The sequence below is a fragment of the Cheilinus undulatus genome, linkage group 10 (assembly GCF_018320785.1).
Source record: "Cheilinus undulatus linkage group 10, ASM1832078v1, whole genome shotgun sequence".
NCBI classification, from domain to species: domain Eukaryota; kingdom Metazoa; phylum Chordata; class Actinopteri; order Labriformes; family Labridae; genus Cheilinus; species Cheilinus undulatus.
In genome coordinates, this window is record NC_054874.1 from 18,435,785 (window position 1) to 18,462,644 (window position 26,860).

The window sequence follows — 26,860 nt, forward strand, 5'->3', positions numbered from 1 at the left end:
GCACAAATGAACGTTTAATAAAGTTTTTAAAAATATTTGAATAGCTAGCCAGTAAGTATGAAGCATATCAGCATTTTGAATCCATTTAAACTGAAAAAAGCATTCAACTGCCAGTATATATAAAAAAAAGACTTGTGTCAACTCATCTGCTGCTGCAGGTTAGGCATCCACCTATACTCAAAGCAGTTAAAGTTAAAACCCCCAAACTTCAAATAGTTGTTCGAACTGGCAGGATAAAAGCTAGTTGGCTCGCTACTGGTGATGTAAAGATAGACTGATCTGGACCTGTTAACCAATCAAAGGCCCAAGTTCACTGGTCCGTGAAGTCCTGGTTTGGTAAAAATGTAACCTGAATCATCTTTGCACAGGATTTAATGTTGGAGGTTGGTTCCCTGAGGCTCTGCAGTTTGTTATCATAGCTTGATCCACCATGCTTTAGCTCTGCATCTCTATATGCCTCTATTAGCCTCTTTTATAAATAAGGTCAAAGACACTAGACTATTATGAAATGATCTCGTTTTCTCCTTTTTTCTCATTTGTGTTAAAGCAAAAAGTTATTTTGATTCCATCAGTTTTTCCTGGATTGAACTGAACCAAATTAAATCAAACTGTTCTGTATTTAAATGAATTGAAGATAATAAATTAAAGATACTATCTACAGATATTCCAATTCTGTTAAAAACTCTCAAAAACAGAGCTACTACAGCCTACGTATTCTGTTATCAATAGAACCAAAAGGCACATTCTATGGCCAAATAAAACTACTTTTCTATTGAAACTAAAAAGAAGTGATAAGGGTAGTAGTGGAGATAATGCTATCGTTATAAAAAAAAAAAATCCCCTCCCCTAGTCATCATGTCTATTATGAGTGTATCTCTATTCCATACAGCTGTGTTTCAAAAACATTTTTCAAACATTTTCACTTTCATCCATGAGAAATATCCATCAAAGTTGTGTTCTTTCATTTTTCCATTGAGCTACTATGAGTTGATGTAGTATCCAGGCATTCAGGGAGTCCACAAAGGTCATAGCTAACGTCACATCTGACACTCAGGCCTTTAGGAGCTACTTAAGGGTCTACTCCCAAGTGTAGTCCCCTTTTCCCTTGGACGCTTCAGCAGTTTCCCAAGTGAAGGCTTATGCTGCTCTGCTACACTGGACCAACCGATCAAGCCTCATTTGTGGTCATCTGCCCACAGGGAGAAGCCACTTTCAAATGTCAGCATATGATGCTCTGACACAGACGTTCAAGAAACTGAAGTAACGGCCACTTACAGGGACAGCTAATGTTTTCTTGCTGCTCGTTATTACTTACATGAAGAGATTTCTGTTTACCTGTTTTTATTCAAAAAGCTGTTAGGAAAACGTTTATTGACATCAGCCTTATGACTGTAGTGACACATCTATATCTGCTTGCTACACACTGGACAAGGAGCAAGAGGGATGGATGTGGCCTGATGTCATTTTTAGAAACATGGAGGGTAAACTGATTATTTTCTGGTTAAAAACAGAAATATCTTAAAAATAAACAAGGTCTGGACCTTGTTGACATCATTGTCTCCCTTCTTTTTTGTAATGTCTTCCAAACATCATCACTCCAGGTGAGCCTCATGAGCAGAGGCTTGTTATTAACTTGGCTAACTAAGAGAGGCAGAATAGCATGGGCAGCAACAATTAAAACAGCAGGATAAGGCTTACCTCTGCTGACTGTGGTGAGGCTAATCTCCTCACTGTCTGATTCTCAGCATACTTTTTCTGGTACTGATTTTTGAGCCTGTTAAAAGGCTTCCAGTGTTGCCATCCAAAATACAAACCTTATCTGACACAATTTAACATTTATTACATGTGCCCTGCCAGTTTGGAAAATCCAAAGCAGTTCCATGCAACTGAGTAAGAGGTCTTTTAAAGGATTAAGGTCTTTGCACACAGAGCCTGTTATTTTCAGGTCCATGATCAATTTTAGTTTTTTTCTTTTTTTTTTTTGGTCAATAGGCGCTCAAACCTTGCAAACAGGGTCTGATGTGTGAAGCAGCTGAGCAAACAAAAAACTTAACATGCATCCATGTAAGAGCAAAGAAACAGATCGCCCAATACTATGAACTCTCTGATTTGGCAGATAATCAACACATTTTAATCCTTCACAATCTAAGATCGTCCTATTGTACACCCTTACATGAGACACGTAAAATCTCAGTCTGCCTCTCCTAAGACTTGGGAGAAGCAACAAAAGCGGAGGATGCAGGCTGCAAAGAAAGAACACTTAAAGATATTTATCTTTGTAAGCATGTGTTGTTGGTCAATAAGAAGTGGTACATCAATCTGTTGTGGCAAGGACAGCATTTTCCCAGCGGTAGCACTTCTGCTTGAGTTGTGGTTCTTAGACTTGCTTAAAAATCTGATCTGTTGCTATAACCACACAAAGCAGTGTTCTGTTTGTCTGCTCTCTACAGCATTGCAACTTAAGATTAGAATCAGCATCGCCTTCAATTGAAAAAATGCGGTTACAATGTGTGCGCCTGTTTCTGTGTGTGAGAGACAGGCGGACATACACATACACAGAGTGAAAGACAAGTACAGAAATAACAGAAAATAATTTCAATGTTTACTGCTTTGTTTTCATTTGGGACAAAAGATCCCAGATTGCTGTTTTCTGAGGCACTGTAATCCCAAAGTTTTATTGCACATGGGAACATCTGAGAACAGAGCCACAGTCAGAAAAAAAGAGATGCTGGATGAAGCCTGATGATTGCTATAAGCCATGCTAAAATGTCCAGAACCGAATGAGTGGAACACAAAATAAAAGTGTTCTGTATTTGGGTCATGCCACATTTTGACAGTGAAAGAATAAAAACTCTACATTACCTCAATCAGTTTGTTGGCATGTTCACGAAACACCTGGGCATATTCCTTGACTTCTTTCTCGTTGCCATTCTTGGCAGCTTCAATGAGGACTAGGAGGGGAACATTGGTCTCCAGGAAAGAGTCAGAGACATGGTCCATTACAGCTTTACGCAGCTGTGAAGAAAGATATTTCAAGAAAAGAAAAAGGCACGGTTAAAAAAAACACATCCCCCTGTGAATATGCACTGATACATTCAGTAGAGCAAGTGACCACTCTGCAAAGAACTCTTCCCCTTACATTCAACATCGCTAACCATTAGGTATCTTAACTGCACTATTGACACTTTTTTAAATTTTTGGGCCAAAAATAAATCATACTTCACAGTTAAGTATTAGTGAGTAAAAACATTCATAGCATATGGAATATGGAGACAATAAGAAGAAAAACAAACCTGTCTGCGAAGGTCTCTGGTCTTTTTTGTCATCCTGTCAATAGCAGTGTTCAGAGCATCACTCCTGTCTTTTCTTCCTGCCTGAAACATGAAAAAAGGAAAAAATGTGAGTATGTTGGAGTCACAAAGATGTTCTAAATATTTTTCCATCTAAAACAACAGAATTTGAAGTAATTTTTGAAAGCATTTTTTGTACATTATAAATTTATTGTACAAGGAAAGAGTGTTAAATGCAGGACTGCCTGGCTGCAGCCTGTGCATCTCTGATGGGCTCTGACAAGCTCTCTAAGAGAGTGTTCATCTCAGACGCTGTCCTTTTCAGAACAGAAGCACTGTACAACACATTTCCAGTTTTAGATTTTTTTTTTTTTTTTTTTCAATTTCAACTTTATACATAAAGTCTGGTGGTTACATTCATGAAATAAGCATATTGCAAACATTTCAGACTAAGGAACAATTCATAAATAAAACAGAAAAAGATCAGAGGTCTAATCCAAGATTAAATTATGTCTAGGGCCATTTTAGAAGTAGTTACCTGAACGGTGGCTCACTTTAGCTTGTTAGCTTTAGCTAACATAGCTACACTAGTTACATTACAACATTGGCCACTGTGGCCAAATTTACTTTAGCAACATGAGCTTAAGCACACATAGCTAAAGCTAACGTAGTTATGCATATGACAAAGCTACTTTGTGAGCTTAGTATTAGCTACAAAGCCAATGGAGCTAGCAAGTAAGCTGTACTTGCTGCATTAGAATGTCTTCATGAAGGACAGGCTTTTTCCCTGTAAGCAGACTGTTAATTCGGCTTATTAAACCTTCTGTGATTAGGTTTTAAGAGTCAATAGAAGGCGTCTCAGATGAACGATCTGTGAGAGTGGCTGTCAAAGATGTAAGGGCTGCAGCCAGACCACTTTTGTTAAACGTGAGAACAGATTTTAAATTGTTAAGGGATATATTTACACTTTCAACTTTTGAAGATTTATTACCTAAACAACAAAACTCAGCACAGGGTGGCCATAATTTCACAGGAGAGATGGCAGCACATTTCCATCTAGAGGGACTTCAAACAAGAGCCATATTGTTTCAAATAAAGACACTTTTTTTATTGTTGTACTTTCAGACCATCAGGGGAAGCATTCACTAAATATGGTAAAATTCCTTCTGGATGTTTTTCCTTCAGGTCATGTAGACCTTTTATGACCAAATTTCATCAGTTCATTCTTAAGTCAGAATGAGTATTTGTACCAAATTTGGAAGTATCCCCTGCTGGCACTTTTGAGATATTGTGGTCACACGAGAATATAGACAGAACGACAGAACCGTAAGGCTTCCAGCGCCAGAATTGGGTGGCACTAACGCGTTTTTGCATGGAACCAATAAATTGTTATGTTAAACATGCATACCAGAATGTTTTGTTTATTAATATGAATGTATGAATAATCCCATGAGGGATGAGTCATGTAGATGACATGACATAAAACTGTTCATTCATTCATCTTTTTTTATGTAAGAACCACTGACAGTAATATTAGTGTAATTACCACAGCTGGTACTCTGCAGATACCCAGCCTGATCCATCACTGATCCTTTTATTTATCAAACACCATTGTGCTCTGTGTAGACCAGCTGTCAAAAGCACCCAATTGCCTCCTGTTAAAACACTGGAATTATTTTCTAACTCTTCATACTGCAAGTGGTGAATCATGGAACAAACAATCACCAACAGTTTCAATTAATAATAAACAAGAGCAGAAGCCCGCTTCAATAAAAGAAACAGCTGCTTTTGGTTGAAGACCAAACCCCCCCACTCCCAAAAAAAGCTGATTTGCATCTTTATCAGTGTTGCAATTCATGTGCACCGCACCCTCTAAGTGCTGCTGTTGCAAACTGCAGAAAGATTTAAATCAGAAATTTTATTCATGCAAGGATTAAGAGATCCCAATCCTGTTTAGCCTTCCTGCCAGAACAACTCTCTCCATGTGTTGTATAAGACAAAATAAAATATATTACACTACACCAATGAAGTCAGCCTATGTTGCAGGCTTCAGAGTCCTGATGCTAAGCAAAAGCTGTCAGACTCAGGAATTAAAGAACCCACTGAGTGTTGTCAGATTCTAAATCTCTAATTTCAAGAATCAGGCTAAGATTCAGCTCCATGTTTAGAAAAAAGGACTGTGGCTACTTTAAACTACTGAAAATTTTTTTTAGAATAGTCTATGAAATATCCCTTTATCTTCATTTTTGTACTTTTTTCTCATCAAATATGAGAATGACAAAAATTATCCCACCCTTCAATACTACAATCCATTTCTTATTTGTGATAGAACTTACAATCATCACAATTACATTTTTTTTAATTGTTCAGCCTTTGTCAAATCTAATATTGTGTTGGTTATAATATGGAATGGTTAATTGTTTGTGTTTGCTGGAAAAAACATAAGATGATGAACTTTAGGAATAATCACATATCAAATCACAGTTGCAACATTAGGGAAAAAAACTAATTGCAATTAGATTATTCTGCCACATCGTTCAGCCCTAGTGGATGCAGTGCCCTTATCTCTTCACCATATGTATTTTATCAATCCAAAATGAGGAATTTGAGCTGTTTAAAAGGTTAAGGTTTTTAAGGTTTTACTAAACATCTGTAGCTGTGCATCTCTAGCAGCAGTCACAAAGCTTAGTGTTTCACAGTAGTGAACGCTCTGATCACAGATCACCATACTAAGCAGAGTGATTTTCCGTTATTTTTGCAAACTGCTCAAGGAATAACGTAAAAAAAAATAAAAGTACCAGGAAGGTGGAATGATGGCGAGAAGAGTGGAAAACAGACACACGAGATAAATGGACAGATATTGGCCAATAATGAAATTACAGCAAAATTAAATGAACAGGAAAGGGCAAAAGAGAAAAGGCAAAGAACCCCTTGGACTCAGGGCTGTTCATCCCCCTTATGACGCTTAAATCAACTGCGACACAACACCATGGTTGGTGGTGGCATTGACCTACCCCATCCCCCACTACCCTTTGCCCAATGGGGGGTTGTGTACATAGTTAGGGGCCTGGGAGCTTCAACGGCACTAATCCCCTGTGCTTTTGTGCCGGTTGGATGCAGTGCTGTGGTAGGGCTTTAGTCTGCACTGCCCATACTCTCTCAATCCTATTTCATTCATGCCTAGCCTATATTTCATTTCCACACCAGAGGCTTCTAAAGCACTTCTTCAGGTGCTTATTATGGAGGCAGTTTCTCTGCAGCATCTTTTATGATACTCAAGTGAGTCTCTATCCGTCTCCTTGAGGACAGATTTAGGAACATCCCGTTTCAACAAAACCACTGGTCTACTGGATTATGGAAAAATTCAATGAAGAGTCAAGTATGCTCCAAGAGACCAATGATCCCATATGTTTAGGACAGTGTTTTCAGATTCAAGTTTTCTCCTTTGGACTTTTAACTTTAATTGTTTTTTTTTTCCTTTTTTGCTTAAACACCCCTTTGTAAAAAAAAATACCCATCATTCCTTCTTATGCACAATCATTTTTATCCTGTTTTCAGCTCACAAATACAGCAGGAGTCCCAGAGGGAGATGTAGTCTAGCACAAAATGTGCAGAATGACAGTATGCAGGTCAAGTGACCTGGAAAGTCACAGCCAGATGCGTTTTGTCTTAAGACCTTAAAGTTATGCAACTAGACAATAATTTGGACCAAGTAAAATTCAAATTTGAAAAACAAAAAACTTATTTGAGATACTCTTTCACCATTGTCTACTGCAGAAAGAATGGTTGGATGAATTAATTATGACTTATTGTGTAAGAAGGATGCAACAAGAGTTAAAGTCCATCATCAAGTTAGAAGCACTTGAGTGTATCAACAGTTGACAGTGTGTTGTTAAAGACAACAGAGCCATGTTTCTTAACTTCTCTAATATCTAGCAATTCACTGCATTAAATCTAGTTCAGTGCAACTGCCCTTACACTGATCTCTTGCCTTTATTAATTAAGAAATATGAGCTTTCATGCTCATACATCAAATTCTGCTCAGTATTCTAAGTAATGCTGAAAATAAACCTCTTAACAATTGATGAATCAAACTCATTCTCTCATTGTCAAAAAAAACTAAATCATGTTAACATTTTACTCTGATATCAGCTTGTGGTTCACATCATAAAGCAAGTATTCAGCCTTGTCAATTACATGTTAAAAGCTGGCTTAATTTAACTTCAGAGCAGCTGGCCATACATCACATTTCAATGTTCAAAAATTAAAGCACTGCACTCAGGATATGTAAATTATGAATAGAAGACAGATGACCTATGTTAGCATTCCTTTAGCATACTTGCTCCAGTACACAGATATGGCATTGCAGCATACCTTTGCCTGTCATTTGCCCATGTTTGTGTTGCCACGTTACAAACTATATTAAGCTTTGTTGTGCTACTTTGTTTATGCATGCGTATTCATTCATACATAGCTTATGCAGAACAACAGCAAGGCGAGGCTGAGATTTACAGCTGTGGTTAATTTCAACAGCAAGCTGCCGCAACACGTTCAAGATATCAATATTCTGATGGTGACGAGTCAGTGGGAGGGAAGAGGGGGGTCGCATGAGGGAGGTGGAGGAAGGCTGAGGTGCACAAGCAGTGTGTATGAGGCAGAGAGCAAGTGACTGAGTGAGAGAGTGAGAGGGTGTTTGTGAGTGTGGGAGAGAAAAAGAGAGAGAGAAACAGTAGTGATGATCGACGCCAGGCTGCCACCACTCTGTAGCAGTGAGTGGCTGCAACAAAAAGCACAGAATAACATCCCTGACTCCCTGCTCTGCTTTTTTCTCTCTCCCTGCGTCTCAGCTAGCAGACGAGGGGCTCCGCACACAGCTCTGCAGAGGCTATGCTGAGGCTGAGCCGGCGTCGGAAGCAGGATCTCTGGCTGCCATCAACAAGTTAGGGTTGGACGACCACAGCCATGAAAGAGGAACGCTTGATCCTCAATTAACCGTCTGAGCTGACATCATTGCGGTGGAAGGGAAACAAAAGGGGAAAAAAAGAAAAAAGAAAAAAAGGAGAGGAGGGGGATCTTTTCACCGGAGTCACTCTGGAAGCAACTGATCAACTTTAAAAATATATAAAGGAGGATTCGTTGGATGACGAAAAGATTCAACCTCATCTTTGAGCTTGGATTTTAAAGGACTCTAAGCAAAACAAGAGGAATAAGCATCATATTTGGACATGGAATTTCATATTTTGTTTCATTTGGGTGGGTTCAGAATTGCTTTATTTCCAAAGAGGCTGATTCCTTTTGTGCTCACTCAAAAGGGTTTTTTCCCTTTGGATTTTTCTTCCATCTGGTTGCTCCAAGAGTCTGCGGAAAAGGACAGTTGAATGCAGCCTCCGATGTGCACAAAAGAATGGGTAAGTTAGCCCCTTTATACGGCAGATCTGGACATGAATAGGAATACAAGTAAGAGCAAGGGAGGCTAAGGACTAAAAGCTCCTCAGCCGTGCCTGTTTACTGCAATTGTCCTTCATTTTTCCTTTCTCAACGACACAACAGTTGTGAATCTATACATTATTTAATGCCAATTGTAGTCAGAACAACCCTTAAGTGAAAAAGAGAAAAAATATGAGTTTTTAAGAAAAGAAGCACTCAAATGGGAAATGGGATATATAAGCACATAAAAACAGAAAAAACTACAACAGGAATCTTAATGCCAATTTTCTGAAGAAATTCAAATTCAAGCCAAATCACAGAGTAAAATGAGAACAATCTATAAACAGAAAAAAGAAGGGACAAAGTCCAGCTAATGAATCTAATTCATCATTATTCTTTAGTAAAGGAAATGTCAGCAGTCCTCAGCTGATGAAATTGTGTTTACCTACATTTTGGAAGTTGCCAATGGCAAATTTTCTTTCTAGTATATATATGAGGAAAATGAGAGAGCACACGCAAAAAGCATAAACACCATTATGAATTATTGATAAGTGTTCTGCAGAGATAAGCTTTCCCGCCCCAAAGTTCATGTTCTTATCTTTGAACCCACCCAGGTTTCCATTCAAGGTGGCCATTGGTGGGACCTGCACCAGCGGCTCTGTGTCTGTGTGTGATCAGCATGCTCCTAGTGTGCCTGCTGCCTCCTGCATCGTGCACAACCTGCCCTCAAAAATGCCGCTGTGAGGATCTGCAGTTCTACTGCGACACCCAGGGGCTTCAGGCACCCCCAGATGGTGTGGACAAGGGGGCCCTGGGGTTGTCACTACGCCACAATAGCATCTCTGAGCTCAGCCCTGATCAATTCTATGGCTTCAGTCAGCTCACTTGGCTCCATCTAGACCATAACCAGATTACCACAGTACAAGAGGACGCTTTTCAAGGACTCTACAAGTTGAAGGACCTCAATCTAAGCTCCAATCGTATCACCAAGTTGCCCAACACAACCTTCATCCACCTCATCAATCTCCAGATCCTGGACCTGTCCTTCAATCAGATGACAGCACTGGAACCAGAGCTGTTTCATGGACTGAGGAAACTCCAGATACTCCACCTCCGCTCCAATTTACTTCGCACCACACCTGTTCGCGCATTCTGGGACTGCCGCAGCCTGGAATATCTTGGCCTGAGTAGCAACCGGCTACGGAGTCTGGCCCGAAATGGATTTGCTGGACTCATTAAGCTTAAAGAGCTCCACTTGGAACACAATCAGTTGACCAAGATCAACTTGGCCCATTTTCCTCGACTTGTTGCCCTCCAGTTTCTATATCTGCAATGGAATAAGATCAGCAACCTAACATGTGGCATGGAGTGGACCTGGACCACTTTAGAAAAGCTGGACCTTACAGGAAATGAAATCCGTGTCCTTACAGCTGATGTGTTTCAAACGCTGCCAAATTTAAAGATTTTGCTGCTGGATAACAACAAACTAAGCAGTCTGGATCCCCAGGTAATGAATATGTGGCAGTCTCTGGGTACCATTGGGCTGTCTAGCAACCTTTGGGAATGTACCAAAAGGATTTGCTCTCTGGCCACGTGGCTAAGCACCTTTAAGGGAAGGTGGGAACATTCCATTCTCTGCCACAGTCCTGAATATGCCCAAGGCGAGGAGATACTCGATGCTGTTTATGGATTCCAGCTTTGCCAGAATTTTTCAGCGCCAGTTGTACAGACCATTAGTACAACCACAGACGCTACTATTGCTGCAGAGATCACAAGCTCCTTGTTTGGGATTATGCAGCCAACCCCCACGCAGGACTATGCAGAGGATTTTGGGAGCTTTACCACTGTCACTACGACGACAACCACGACACAAGCACCACGCACTGCTCAAGCAACCACTGCTACTTGGGAAGAGGCAGCTGTAACTGATGACTTCTCGGCAATGGACAACACTGTTATGACTCATAGGGTTATCATTGGAACTATGGCCCTTTTATTTTCATTCTTTTTCATCATTTTTGTTGTCTATATCTCACGGAAGTGCTGCCCTCCCACCCTGCGCCGGATACGCCATTGTTCGGCAATTCAGAACCGCAGACAGATGAGGACCCAGCAGAGGCAGCCTATGGCAGATCTAGCTACACAGGTACCCTATAATGAGTATGAGCCCAGCCATGAAGAAGGGGCACTCGTGATCATCAATGGCTATGGGCAGTGCAAGTGTCAGCAACTGCCTTACAAAGAGTGTGAAGTATGAACTCTTATTTATTCCTAGAGCATATGGTTTGCCATTTGACCATTTCAGATGATACAGGGTTTGCTTTGTTGATTTTTTTCCAGTTTCTGTAAAAAGCATAATTTCTACAAGTGAGATCTGAGAAAATGTGAGAAATGCGAATGCTACAATGACAGATGTTGGACATGACAGTAAAAGGATGATGTAGAGATAGTCACAAATTTATTTTTCTATGAATGCAAAGTTGTTAATATCAGGCAGGGGCAATCATTTTAAACAAGAAAATTGTAAACTGTGAGATTTGTCTCCACATTGTCTCTATATTCTGCAGCACAGACAAAACACTTAGCCAAATGGCCCTCTGCTAACAAAATACATTAAGTGGAGAAATGTGATTTATGTCTTAATTTCTTTTAAAGAGTAGATATTTGAACGTTTTTTTTAACTGCACCATAGGCAGTGTAAGTCAATCCCTAAAATAATGGGGGAATGAATTGGATAAATTATCAGGACGTTTTTTGTTTTGTAATACCAATGTTTGGGAGAAAACCATACCTTTAAGGATACTCAGACCAAAATGTAGCCCTGAATTATTACTGAAAATAATATTGCGACAGTTAACATATCAAAAATAAATCTCCTGTAATGCTATGACTTTAACCAAATCAGATATTAGGTAAATCTAAAATCTATTATCAGATCAACAGTTTCTGAGTGTTTCCTGTTTACAGGATTTATACGTGTGGCTAACCCCAAAAATGCCCACCAAAAGGCAAATGGATTCGTTTTTTGTGTGTATTTGGAAATTTTGCTATTTTTCCTGCCCAGAAGGGCCAACTGCCACAAATAAACTCTGTGGGACACACAAAATACTGTTTATCTGTGGTTCATCTCCAATATTCTACACTGCTTGGCCAACACATAGATGTCACCTTAGACATAAAGAACAAAATTATAAGACCTTTAAATGTACAATGACCTGAACATGGATTTTCTAACTCCCAAACGCCATACACACTGTGATCATTATATCTCCAACAGCTTGCCCTAGTAAGTACAGTTTGTTGATTTGCTATTGTATACCAGGATCAATATACAGGGACCTAGTGTGAGGTGTGAGGGTACCAAGTGAAAGTGAAATGAACAGCGAAAATGCCAAACAGGAGAACATTTCATTCTGAGGATAAAACCTTTCCCCAGTAGCCCAGGCTCTTTACTGCTTACACACTAATCAGGACTGACAGGCTCAAGATTGAACCAATTAAGGCAAGGCAAAAAGAATCTAATATTCTGTCACCCACGCCAGTGATCCAGCAACATTTAGCTTGTTCAGCCACTCAAAATTGTTTCAAACAGACTCATCCTTAGACCCACAAAAACATCACAGAGCCTTTTACTCTTAAGACATTGCTATTGAGAGGGATACAAAGTTGTCATTCAAAGTCTTAAATGTGGGTATGGTGAAAAATAAATATTATAGCAATTTCTTGGTCGTAGTCACAAGTGTCAAGCTAAACTGCAGTCAATAGCCTGAAAGCAAATGGAGATCCAGTGATAAGCAAACAGCCAGCCTGGGTCAGGACACATTTGTATGCAGCAGGGAGAGGATGTGCATTAGCATCAGACTAAAGCTGCTGCCGCAGCTCCGCACTTCTTTGTGTTCAGTTTTGTGGTGGGGGCAGGGTGAAAGAGAGAGAGAGGGATTGAGAGGAATTGATGGGACGATGGAGAGGGGCAACTATGGGGTAATATTTATATTAAAACTAAATCTCTTTCTAAAGGTAGAGGAGAATTGAAAAATAAATACTGACAGCTCCTTGGGCTTGAAATGCACAGTGACCATACAACAGCAACAAACTCAGTCCAGATAAATATGAGAGCTAACCAGTGCTGAAAAACTAAAGTCAGATTCTTAACACTGGAATATGAGAGCATTAACTTCTCCATTTTTAACACACCATTAGAAAATATAGGATTTTCACCATAATTAAGCTTTTGGCTATGTTTAATGCAGTCAGAGATTAATAGAGAAAGTTGCATCTTTGAGCACTGCACCCTGAAGAGAAAAAACATGGGTTTGAGCAATTCGGATACAGATCGTTGGCTGGTACCATCTAGAGGTTTCTTGGAAGCACCATCCTAAACATTGACTCTTGATTGAGCCTGCCAATAATTGGCTTCAATTTTCAAAATGAATGCTTGTGTCAATGTCTCTCTGCACATGCTCACAGGATGCCTACAGCAGCGTTTAAGAAAGTGTTTGTGTAAACCAAAAATTGTTACACTTCACACATTTGAATTCAATGAAAACATACATAGACTTATATTGATTTTCCAAAGCCAAGCACCTCCACTGTGTTTCCAATTTTGTTTATTTCCAGCTTCGCACTGCTTTTACTATTGCCCTTCTAATCTGTCTTGCATGTTCAAAAGTCAAAATTGAGTTGAATACTTCTTGTCATTCAGCAAACATTATTGAGAAACTTCTTTTTGATTACACCACAGATGGGGATGTATGTCGAATTCCTATAAAGTTCTGTCAATCATTTGAAATTTCACTGTTTAAGACTACGGTTGTACTAAGTGACTGAAAATCCACAAAATTTGTAGAAATATGCATCCCTTTGCACTTTGGCTCTTTGTAAACTGTTTTTGTTTCCTCTTGTCATCCTTTGGCCCTGGTCCCCACCCTGCCAAAAAATAAAAAAAAGAAAAAACAAGTAATCCACTCCCCTCTCTCTTACCCAACCTCTTTGTGCAAAATGAATGCTTTTCTCTTCCCATTTTCCTTTTGTATTGTATTATGTACAATTTCATATCTGTATAGTGGATAAGATGTGCCAAACTGAAAAAAAAAACATTTTCCCCTCAAAACATATATTTTTTAAATAAAATGGTTATAATTTACAGAGTGTTGGTTAACTGATGGATGCTCAAAACTGGGTTTGGTCTTTTATTACATGCTGGTTTAAGCTGATACACACCAGTAAAAAAAATTAGGGACACATTTTATAGGGCATCAATAAAACCCAACTCCTTCAAGCTGTCTATTAAAATCCCCTTGCCAGACAAATTTAAAGCATTAAAGGTGAAAGAACCGATTCAATTAATGTTGCCTTCAGTAAATGGTAGTCAATTCTAATCTACACTGCCAAACAAAATCTTCCTATTTTGGGTCTACAATGGAAGAAAAAGGTGGAAACTGCTGCTGTAAGATGGAGTGGTGGTAAATGTGGGTATTTACTTGGTCCCTTCTGTTCTGATGCATTTTGGGGAAAGTGGTCCATCAAGTTTTTCCTTGTGTTTTCTTACTGACAGACAAGTAAAGTTTATTACCGTTTTGTTTCCAGTGCTTACTTCCTGCAGTCCCATCTGTCATTAAACAAAAAAATGGAAAAAAAATTATGTTCACAGTGCAGTTAAAAGCGACCAAAATCTGATTGTTTTGCTCATATGTGACTCCTGTCTGATTTCTCTCTGACAGTGAGGACAACGTAAGTCAAAGTGAATCTGATCTTTATGATTGGATGTAGGCCATTTTCATGCGTGGCTCTAAATCTGATACATATCTGACCTTTTGGAATTCAACTGCAGTGTAAACAGGTGAACAAAAATTCAGATCTAAGAGAAGATCAGCATTAAGGGCTGCAGTGTGAACATAGCCAGTATGAACCCATTTGGCCTTGGAAGCTTTATGAAGAGAAGGCTGCAAATGTCGTCTACATAAATCTATCAACAACTTTTAATTAGGTGTTGTGATTTTGAATTGAGTGGTTAGGCATTTAAGTTTCAGTGTCAGGAAACAAATGAATTGTACATTCTGAGAACACAATGGAGATTTTTTTTAACTACAAGTTTGTTCCAAGGGTGCATCTTATCTAAAACATTTTAAGAGAGGAGACAAACCCTTGAAAATCAGACATCACAATGCTTGCTAAGTTGTGAATATACAATATTTTTTGCTATTTTTCTGTTGCACTGAAACAACTTATTTTCTTAATAAATTATATCTAGGATAAATAAACAAACAAGCTGTACAACAATGTAAAAATGTAGCATCCAAGACAAATTAATCATCACAGCAACACTTGTAAATTGGGAATTTTGTTTAGGAAACCACAATGTTATGCTAAAATATTTACAATGAGTACCAAAGGCAATGGTTATTTAAGCTATAGTAAAGATAATATGGGAAACCCAGAAAGCTACCCAGATTTTCAACTTAGCAGTTTGAGACTTGAATTGATTAGAAAGGCAGGAAAGAGAAATGGGATACTACTGGTTACCAGCCAGGGTCATGATTGAACCTGGATCACTGGATCACAAGGACGCTAACTTAATACTTTATCAGATGAGCTATCCAGGTGGCCAGGAGTATTCTGTGCAACAGATATGGGTATTATTCTGACTACAGAGTAAATTTTGTCTTTCTAACATGCTGGGTAAAGTATTTGTATCAAAATAAGGGTGAAAGTAATCTCTGTGTATGCTATAAAGAGAGATTTTGCTGTAAAACATCTTACGTCTGCAAAGATGAAACAGCTAAAGCAGTAACAACACCTACATCATTTTTGGTGATACAAAGTAATTATTTAAACATTAACAGACAAATGTGTTTTTATATTATTTTAGAGTGAGACATTTTTCATGGATGCATAATCTAAGAAGGCTGATAAGCAGCTTGTTTACCTGAGTTCAACCAATAATGCCCACCAGCCAATCTTACTTCAGTTTTGGGGTTTTTTTGGTTTTTAAATGCATTAAAGCTATGACAGGAAACATGGAACAAACCATGCAACACTTGTTAAAATTTGTGTTCCCACAATGACAAAATCTATTTCTGTTCTGATCTTTTTTGTCATAAATCTGTGACAGAGAATATCATACTCTACTCATCACAAGTAAAAGTAGAATCTAGGACGAAGAGAAATGTTATTTTAGGCTGTGAGTGGGATACTGTATTACTGAACTGGTTACTTATTGCTGGTTGTGGATCTTATCAGGAAATCTAATCCATGCATTTCTTTTTTGTCTTTACAGCAAAACCCCAACTGTGCTTAAAGAAAGAGAATAGAGGGTTTTTGAAGTTTGTGTCCCAGTTTACAGAGATGTATACTTTATCTGAAGTCATCTCTGTGTTTCACAGAGTAGGAGTTTTAAAGAGGCACACATCATGAGGAGTATTCAACTGCAAGAGACGCTTCTAATCCACAGGCTCTTTTGATGAGTCCTACAGAAAGAAAGCTCCAGTAATTAACCTGCAGAGTTCACTCAATGGGGGGGACTAAAGTGATGAGTCTGAATGCAGAGCCTCTTCAGTCTGCAAGGTTCAAGGACTCAGTACTTGCATGGTACATGAGGACTTTTATACATCCAGGAAATGCTTACGAAAGGACCTATTCATTAGCAAATGCCTCACAAGTTTATCTATATAATAACTTATCCAAAGTCATTTCACAATCGTGGCATTTTGGGGGGATTCAAGAGCAACAAATAAAAAAAAAGAAAAAACAATAATGAAATGAGCAACTGAGAAGTTTCATTTTTTTATGGATCATGAACAGAGCTCATCTTTCACAAACCTTCCCATTGTAAGTCCAAAGACAGGAGTCAAGGACAGATTCGATCATTTCATGAAGACAATTATGCAGGTGAGGAGGGATTTTTAAGGAAAAAGGGACCACATTAAAGCTTTCTTTGACAAAAAACTAAACTGCAACCTTACCTGACAATGCAAACACTTTTGACTTAGTTGAAGCCAGGATCAACGTAGTGGCATTTGCAATATATTTCAAACCATAAAACACTTGTGTAACTTTCAAGTATAAAATCCTAAACTGAAAAGGTGCACACATACATCAACAAACATATGAGCATTAACAAAACTAATAACCATTACTTAGAAGACTACTGCTATTTCCCATAAAGACTACATCCACACTGATGAGCTCAATGATTTATGGCATCAGCCACTGGCTCTCACTCAAGTCAGCTGTCTGTCCAAGTTATTTAGATTTATTTTAGTTTTGCTTTCCCTCTTTTTGATCCATTGGCTTGGTTCTATAGCAGCCAAATAAGAAAAGATTCATAACTCAAGCCGGCAAATCCTTCCAAACCAGAAAGCAATGTTTTAAAGTTATGAGCAAATGCTTCAAAAATGTGATCCATCATTAAATAAAATATGTTACTGAAAGCAATTGCTTTTAACAACAGCACTGACATCTCCACCTCAAGCTTAGACAAGCCCTATTTTCTTTTATATCAAATCATTATAGAAAATGAGAAAAAAAAGCTATACTTTATCCTGAATATCTCTCCACACTGCCAGATTACAAACACTAGTGGTTATCATTGCTTCTGACAGGTAGAAGAGCCTTTGATAGAAGCCAGCCTGGGACGTTTTTAGAGCAGAGTCTCACAGTGATTCAGTTCCACTATAGTTAGAAGACATGCCTGACAGATGAACTGCAAACCCTCATTGTGAACCTGAGTGCAAACGTGTTAGTCTGGGTTTATGTTTTTTATGATAGCCCTGAGATAAAGTGGTGACCTCTCTTTGGTTTGCACAACGCATCTCTCACAGTGTGTTTGTATAAACAGCAGTCTATTGGTACCTGAACAGGATACAAGGCACACATAACAGATATCTGGATACTTTTAAATATAATGGGATACATACATTTAAACACGCGAAATATATGCAAAGGCATTCCCGTTGAAAGGCAGGTTATAAATGTGCAGAATTTAACTGAACTATAAGCTTAATATAATAAAGTTAAGATATTCCCAATATGCTTTGTGATTTAATATCTCAGTGATGAGCTGTAATTTCCTGTTGCCAAGGTCAGCTGCATGTCTGATGAAAACAAAGGGACTTACTGCAGCTGAGTATCTGTGCCAATGTGTGTGCATGTGTTGCCTCCAATTGAGAGGCACATTTATCACAACTCAATTCACTTCAATTCAGTCTACCTCGCCTTCAAGCCAATGTTTTTTTCTAGCTAAACACACCTGCTCACAGTGGATTCCAACTCTGGTTTTCTTGTCATTTTTAACAATGTTTGTGCAGCTAGCTGGAGGACAATTGCTTATCAGACTTTTCAGACAAAGAAACAGACTCTAAATGTGTTATTTCAAGTAAAAATGCTTTTGTCAACTTTATTTGGTTTGTGCAGGTCATAATCCAATAAATAATCGATGATTCTAAGACAGCAAGGTAAAATGCCACTGGATATACTTCTCCATCAGAAAGAGACTATCATTCTTGTTAACTATTTAACAACTTAAATGTAAAAAAATGAATCAACGACATGATTTTCCTTAGCTTTACAGAACTTCAAAAGCTCTTAAGGCTCCATATTACAGTTTAAAGTGGAAATGCAACCAGGAACCAACTAGACAGGATGCTCAACACATCTGCATCATAAAAAATGCACTGGAACTTATTCAACCATACGATATACAAATACAAGTGCACTCTTATCTTCTTACTTCTTGTCAAACATAAGGTGTGAGGGTACATTGTGCTGTCACAGTGTAAACCTTTAGTCTCACAAAAGGTAAGAAGGCATAATTCATCAAACTACAGTAAGCAAAATTCGCCACTTTTCATATCTTAAAAGCACTTCACACCTTGACAACAGAAAAGGCCTTCTGTGATGGATGGTAGAAGTTACAGGGAACAATGTAGTGTTAAATTGAGTTCATTAGCTCCTGTGTGATAAACTGATGGCTTGTTTTGCATTTATCATCTGTTTCACAGTCTGACCCGATGCATTTTCACCGATAGAACTGCTGGTGAGTATGTATCGCCTCCTTATATTTTCTTTATATCAGGTTTACTCTATGGCAGAACGATTATGAACTCAAAACAAGAGTGAAAGACAAATGAGACTGTTTTACAGCACAACATCTGCTGTTTATGCACAAAGGGGAAATCTGAAGGCATTAAGTGATCCCAAGGGCCAAAACATGGGAGCTTTTTAGGATGGGAGGCAATATGCATACTAATATCACTACTGCAACTTTACACTGTGACAGCACAATGTGCCTCGGACTGTGCAACAAAAACAAAAAGACAGGCAAACAATTAAATATTAATGTGAGGAAATATATTAGGTATAAACCTGTAGAGACACAGACTGTCATATTTTTGAGGAAATCATCCTGTACTAAAGCCACAGACAAGCTTTTAAAAACAGTAGGGATGTCTCCCTTGCGTAGAGTTTATTCAACCACACAACTGTGAAAAGAGATAAAGCTGGACTACTGTAGTAGCATCTCAAAATGTCCATTTGAGAGGCCATGGCCCTCTTTATCCTGTTAAACTACTGCAGAAAAAAAACACCCATCTAATCTACCTGCCAGCAGGACCAATCAAAAAGCAGAGAATCCAGCAGCAAAAGATCAAGGGCCAGGTCTGGGAAACATCGCCTTGACGGGCTGTTACTGACAGACAGTGTTTTATAGAGGCTGTAAATATAGGAAAAAGCCTTGGGGACATTAAATCTTTTCCCTGTACATTGTATGGAGAGTAATTTGTTTTAATTATGCATTTAGATGAGATTACTGTTAGATAAATTGAACTGCTTTCACAAAGGTCTTGCATTTGAGGTACTGTTATTTTAAACAGGGTTGCGTCCAGGGTTTGTGAACTAAAACAATCATGAAGTCATTGCAGGTAATTTACACACTTTGCCTGAGATAAGGTAAGGTATCTTAGTGTTCAGATGGACCAGACAGACTGAGTAGGTCCAAAATCCAATCAAACTAAAATAAGTTTCATAAGGGGCAGCTGTGCATTCATAGAGGAATAAGGATAAATACCAGGGGTGTAAATCACCAGTTTCATCCCAATACAATACGATATAGATATTTTGGACAATGACACGATATTTTCAGATATCACAATATCTGCCACGATAGGATTTCCATTCAATTCAATATGGGGCCCAGGATCGATATAATGCAATTTATTGCAAAAATTTCACACAGTTACAGAAAAAAAGCATTTCTGCAATTAAATTATAGACAGGTCTCAGTATTAATAAAAATATCTTTTTAACAAAAACAGACCTAAAAAGATCTAATTACCTTTAAATTAGGAACACAACTATGAACATGTGTGTTAAGACATGTTGATTTAAAACAGCAAACATTTTCAATGCCAAATGTTTTTATTTCTTCAAATCTTCGGCTCACTCTAGCACCAATATGGACTTTTCAAAATAACAGCGTAGCTTGAAGCATTGATTTAGATCAATGTTTTGACTTTCCATCGATCTGATTGGATCATCAATCAACCAATCGATATATCAATATATCGTTACACCTCTATAAAGTATTATTGTGTGGATACCTGAGGCAAAAGACAGTGAGTCAGTAAGAATGAGCTGTCATGAGTGAAAGAGTCACAAGAAGAAGGAAAATGATTTCATACTTGTAGAAAACAGAAAAAATCAGTAAGTAAGTAAAATGTGAGGGAAATGCATGCATTGGAAAGGCTGCTATGATACAGAGAAAGAGGGGAGGCACAGGGGTTCCACTGCAGTCAAGGAATGTCCTTTTCATCAAAGTCCAAATGATAATGCATCATTTAAAGTCAAAAGAATCCAAATGTCAGTAGCTTAAGATGTCAAAGCAACCTAGCATCATTCTCTATAACGAAACAAAACCATTACAGATGCTGGGAACTGCAGATGCATTATTAATTTAAAAATGGCAGAACTAGTTATGCTCCACATGTGCTATGCCAAACTGCCATGACAATGTAGAATAATTGAGGTCACACAAAGTGGCAGTGGTGGAGACACAATTCCCTCACCCATCTTTACCCCTCACTGGTCAAGTAGACAAGGCAGTCTTGTTAATGATCTGCATTAAAGAGTACAGAGTTCCACCCCAGGAATAAAAGGAAAACACTTTACCCAAGTAATACAAACAAAAACGTTTCTATATAATCAGTCAAAACTCCTAATTCACACTCTCAATGTCAGCCGTACACTTCCTGCTAGTTTTAGTTTTAACAAGTAACTAAACGGGTGTACCCAATAGCATGGGCAGTGAGCGTATACTCGCCATTCAAACACCAACAAACAATGTGTCATTTGTTGTTATAGGACAAAAGCATAAAGCACTGTAAAATCACACAAATAATGGCTTTGGAATAATCTGATCATTCCCTTTTAGCATAGAGATTTTTTAATTCAAAAATTTTTCTATTCTTTGATTAGCCCTGGGATTTAACTTCTAAAATTAAAGCTTTACAGTGTGTATTAATTTTGTGTGTGACTTGATGATCTGATAATCATCTTGGAATAAATTCATGCAAAGATATTGAACAATTGTAATCATATCAAAAACAGGCACATTTGGTCGCTTCAATATTTTTAAAATAAGTAAAATTTCTTTGTAAAAATTACAGCTAAGGTTAGGTATTCCATTTTCCTGCAGCTATTAAGGAGACATACATTATTTAGAAGAAAACTTGAAATGCAGATTTGCAGTATGTCAGACTATACAGCAGCTTTAGTCAAGAGTTTCAAACAAAGCTTTAAAGTTTCCATCTTTGAAATTCCTAAATAAAAAGATGGCAACGTTAGGATGCCTGACAGAATTTCTTTCAACGAGTTTGAAGGAGAGGAAGAAAAGCAGAGAAGAGGGGTAAACACAACTTGTAGCCCGGGGGAATGAAGAAGCAGAAGGGACGGGAGGAAGAAAGAGAATGAGTTAGGAGTCCATCCAACAGCCTCAGCTGAGAGTGTAAACCCATATGCTGTAATGGCAACATACTGTTTAACAACTTGCAGTGGCCCATCTACAATCACAATATGCCACATACAGTATACCCTCAACAAAATCATTGTTGAGCACAGGGTTATATGGTGTCACATGCACAAGGAGGTCATTTTCACATTGCAGGAATTACATTTTTCTAGGGGTGTGACGAGATCAAAACGTCACAAGATTTCTCGTCAAGGAAAAATCCATCTCGCAAGATCAATATTGCGCAGACACTTGGAGCAGCAGCTCTCCATACTAAAAACAATACCAAACTGCAAAAAAATATGAACGATCAGAAAGATGCCCTGGACTCTTTAAAACTGTTGGTTTGACAGCTGATGAAGAAACGGAGCTGATCTGTGATCACCGCTCCAACCCCCACTCCCTCATCCGCATGTGCTGCTTGGGGCCGCACGTGATCCACCAATGCATGATACGTTCATCATAATGGTCCGAAATGATGAATTGCTGCTTCTGGAAACCTGTGGAGTATCCATGTGGAGAATACAGTGTTTATTTAGTTCATGCGCACAGACTCGCTCATGGTGCCGCTATCTTCGTAACTTTGGTTAAATCGCTGCTTCGTCATATCTCCTTCTCATCTCACTGTGTGTCAGTCACACATCCGTCAGCTGTTGGCTGTGCGTATCATCAATCAGAAGCTTGACATGTGTAGCACAACGGGTCGTTGTATACTGCAGTGGTAAACTTAGCAAAACAAACTCCGTTTAAGCGCCAGGGTCCACTGTTAGCTCCAAAAACCAAAGTTATAGCCCCAGTTAAATGTGCCCTGTTTGTTGTCTGACAGCAGACAGAGCAGAGACACACACTTGCTCACCAACGCACACACATTATCACACACGCTCATCTGTGCCTCATGTTCAACACTGTCAGAGCTCATGAGGGAAAAAAAAGACAACAAAACGATGAAATAATCTGTTTCTGTACATTACAGCAAATGACTTGTTGACAGAAATACTTCATTGAGTGATTTTAATATAGATTTACTTAAAGAGGATGAAAAATAGTTTGATTTTACTGATGCAGCTCTTTTTATTTCAGTCTGTTGTAAACAGTGTTTAAAGTACTTTCAAAATCATCCAAAGGATTTTATTATTATTGTAGCTGTAGCAATGAGTGCATAGTGTAGTAAAATAAAGATGTGGTAGACTATTAAAATGAAAGGTTTGATTAGAAGAGCATTAAAATGTACAGTTTTAGTCAGAGTTAGACAAGATAAATTGCGTGTAAGCATTAATAGCCTATTCAGTATAAGACAAGTTAGTTAAAACACTTCTGAATAGACTTGAATGTTTTGTAATTATGACTTTCAGCTGCATAAAGGACATATTATCCACCCATGTATTTTTTTCAAAATAAAAACAAGTGCAAAATCTCGTCTCAGGTCTCATGGGCCTAAATCTCGTCTTGTCAGACAAGCATCTCGTCACACCCCTACATATTTCATCTCACCTCTGCAGCTAAGCTTAAAAAAAAACAACCCACCTGTCCTTATTGAGGTGAAGTGAGGTTTGTTTAGTCCATATAGCCTTATAACAGACAGTGTAAGGTTTGATGTCACACTATCTCTTATTCATTAAAAACATCATGATGAAATACAGGCATTTCCCAGTGCTAACCTTATGTAAGCCATGTGTTTCAGAGGCTATACAATGCAATCATATGCACACTATGGACAGTAATATGTAATGTTTGTCATATCTTTTTTCATCTGGTCAAATGAGTGGCAAAATTGCTGTCATTGCTACTCATCATCACAGCCGTGATGAGATGTCTTCCTCCATAACCCTAAGTTCTCAACTCATTGAAGGTTACATGAGTGGCGTGGACAAGTCCAGTGAAGTAGAAAACTTGGTTTGAAGCAAAACAGAAATGTTGCATGAACGGGCTGAAACCTTAAAATAAACTGGCAGTGTTCTCGGTGAGCAATGAGCGCAAACCATGATATACATCTCCGGAGCACGAATGGGACAGTATTCAGGGAAAATGACATACAGTATAAACTTGGCAGAAATCTGACTGCCTCTTATCCTGTCTGTGGATGTCCAGTGAAAAAATATAAAGGGTAAAATATGTAAATATACTGCTATCAAATCACGCTTTTGCTAGTGCTAATGGGGATCCTAATAAAGAAAGAAGGAAAGAAAGAAATCACACTACTTCTAAGTAAGGCTCCTCATTCTAAAATAAAGAAAAAATTAATAATGTTCAGCCAGTGACATAAGCCGTTATCATATCTGCCAGGGGGGATGTGTTTAATCCCTTATGTTTACTCTACATAATCCATCAAAAACTACTTAAAAGATTTTTGTGGCAGTGGATGGAGAGATTGTCAAAGAGCTGGAAAGATAAAGATTACTGCTAGGTCAACATAGAAAATGCACTTACCCTTTTAGAAAGCAGGCAAGCTTTGCCCAACTCTGCCAAAATGAAACCAGTGGTCCAGCAGCCATGCAATAGAAGTGCCACTACTAAACATACCTAATTATTAAGTGATCTACAGATCAACAGAATGCTCTGCTTAAATAATGTAAGGTTATCTCTCTTTGCTAAGAAGGTTATTAGCATAGTTATTGAGACAGGTGAGGCATTTTAAAATTCTCTGTCACCGTAAGCTGCTAAAGGACATTTGAACAAATTGGAGAGCAGCTTGCAGCAGTTGCATCCTTAGATGTCTGCCCTGGCAGAATTACCGCAGAGTGCGTGTGTAAGTGTTCAAACTTGTGCTGTTATCACATCCTGCCTAACCATACATCCAGTACATCCACAGAACCACGATAACACTTTACAAATGAAATGGGCAAGCTGTGAGGTCTATGATTTTACCTCTCTAAGCCAGCAAGAATAGAAGATGACACATAAAGTTTGAAATCCTAGATGGCAATAAACAATGCAATGCCATGGCTCCAACATTTCTCTGAATCCCTGACACACTGAAAACGGGCTGTTAGATACTGTTAGATATTCAGAAGGTGATTAAACAGAGCTGTTACCAAACAGAGGAAACACAAATGTGACTAGGAGCACAATGTGAACGAGCTGGTGAATAGAATGGATAAATCATTATTTTTGTCACTGCTCTCTGTCTTGACAAAAGTTCCAACATGCAAAACAAGGTTATACAGATCTGACAGTTTGGGAGAGTTTGAGTGAATGACAGTGCTCATAAAGTGACTGTAATTCCCAAAAAATCTTTCCTAAATTAAAAATAACTGCAAAGATAACAGTATTTCAAGTAAAAAAACAGGCATTTACGGAAGGCCTGACATAAAGTGTAATGCTTTAATCGCAGAAAAAACTCAGGTGAATCCTGTTGTTACCCTGATGGTTACAAGTTCAGACTTTGAAAAAGCCTTTGAATACATATTGACTTTGTAGGCTATTAATTTTATTAAGAGGGTTTAATTAAGACAAGATTATAAAGAGAGCAACAACTGATAGCAAATCTAGTTGGAGTTTAAGTGGCGTTATGAGCATAGCACCAATTCACACTCAGTATTATTTGCAAGTTCAACTCAATTACTTATTTCTGTCACATTATTTACACAAGAGCTGCCAGGAATTTTCCTCCCATAACACCCGATCTAATATTTTTAGCGTTATATGCTATGTATGTTGAAAATTAAGACATGTATAGAAAGAAACATCAATTTGTTACTTGCTTAGCATTGGAAAATATGCAAATTTGAAGGGTTCTTTCTCAAAACAAAAAAAAACTGTGGTATTTGCATTACTGACATCTGGAGACAACAGCCACTGATGACTTAGGCTGAATGGTTTTGAAAATGAAGCCTTTAACAGGTAGGACTGCATCCAAGTTCATACTTTTGTTGTAACAAAAAGGCTTTTTTTGTTGTTGGACATTTGCCCAACTGCAGCTCTCACCCCTTCAAAGTGATGGTGAATTCAATGGCATAACAGCTAATCATTTGTTGAACAAAGGTAATAGAACAGACTGCGTTTCCAGAATTACTTAGATCCCATTTACACTTTCTCTGCACAGCAACTTAGGCTTCATACACATTGGTTGAGTGGAGTGGAGTGTTTTTAACAAATCTGATTAAAGACGAAAGGCACCAATCTGATGTAGTGGTCCCTTCAATCATCAGTTCAGTGGTTGACAGAACTCACGTGTACAGGCGAAGCAGCATACCTTGGCTGTAAAGTTTAAGAAGAACAAAAGGAGCAAGCTCAAACAATTAAAACTCTTCAGATGCACAGTCACAAAGAATCTTACAAGAAAATGGATAAGCCAGCACACTATATCCTTTAATGTCTTTTACTCTACAAAGCAGCAGACTCTTTTTGGAAAGGTGGTACCTTAACAGGAATAAAATGACAGTATTGACTCCTCTTAACACTAACCAGTGTTACTAGTTCAACACGTCTTTGTAGTGTTAGAAATTGACTCTCCCTGGGAAACACCTTCAGAAAGGTGAAAGATTTCCCTTCAATTTTGGGTGTAAATTTGAAGCTGTTAAAACTTTTGATTATTTTCATATTGCAATGTACTTTTCCTAATTACTATAGATCTCCATTTTAAATTGGACACCTGTGGCAAAGTCAGGTGTATTCTGGTAACAATGGAGCAGATATATAAATACAGAGTTGACAATCATTCTTTAACAATCATCAGCTCATCTGAGGATAATTTCATTCATGGTGAAGACGGGTTTGACATCAAAAACAACACCAATCCACCAGATACATGAGCAAAGGAATCACAGCAGGGATCTGTGTACAACAGGCAACCTTTCAACACATCTGGACACATTAAAACACATCTAAAAACATCTAAAACATAAATAGACACATCTAAAACACATCTTAACACACAAGGCATGATGGGAAAACTCCACCACCCAGAGTGTGCGGTGCTTGGATCAACTGACTCTCTTACACTGAATATTAACCATTTCAAGTAACTCCAACACTAAAGACCCCTTCACTCAGAATAAAAATAAAATTACACTTTAGGCTTACAATCATCTCTGAAATGTTTAACACTAAGATTTTAATACTCCAGGTTTTGCTATGTGAGGTCTGATTAGGATTTTGTATTCAGATTATATCCAACTAGCTAGGCAGTTTTACAGGAGCACTA

General features: G+C 38.3%; 2 protein-coding genes across 4 annotated transcripts in view; one reads left to right on the forward strand and one right to left on the reverse strand.

Annotated features, from left to right (window-relative positions):
- The window catches only part of ctnna1 (catenin (cadherin-associated protein), alpha 1), a 104,128-nt gene that overhangs the window by 46,526 nt on the left and 30,742 nt on the right, over nt 1-26,860 (reverse strand). For all 3 annotated transcript variants that reach the window (XM_041798009.1, XM_041798008.1, XM_041798007.1), the window contains exons 8-9: nt 3,294-3,374; nt 2,863-3,015 (exon numbers count right to left, since the gene is read on the reverse strand). In XM_041798009.1, coding sequence (XP_041653943.1) covers nt 2,863-3,015; nt 3,294-3,374 — 234 coding nt within the window. The remainder of the gene's footprint in view (nt 1-2,862; nt 3,016-3,293; nt 3,375-26,860) is intronic.
- On the forward strand, nt 7,455-13,819 carry lrrtm2 (leucine rich repeat transmembrane neuronal 2). The gene is made up of 2 exons (XM_041798010.1): nt 7,455-8,698; nt 9,332-13,819. The coding sequence occupies exons 1-2, from the start codon at nt 8,695-8,697 to the stop codon at nt 10,972-10,974; spliced, it is 1,647 nt and encodes a 548-aa protein (XP_041653944.1). The 5' UTR covers nt 7,455-8,694; the 3' UTR covers nt 10,975-13,819.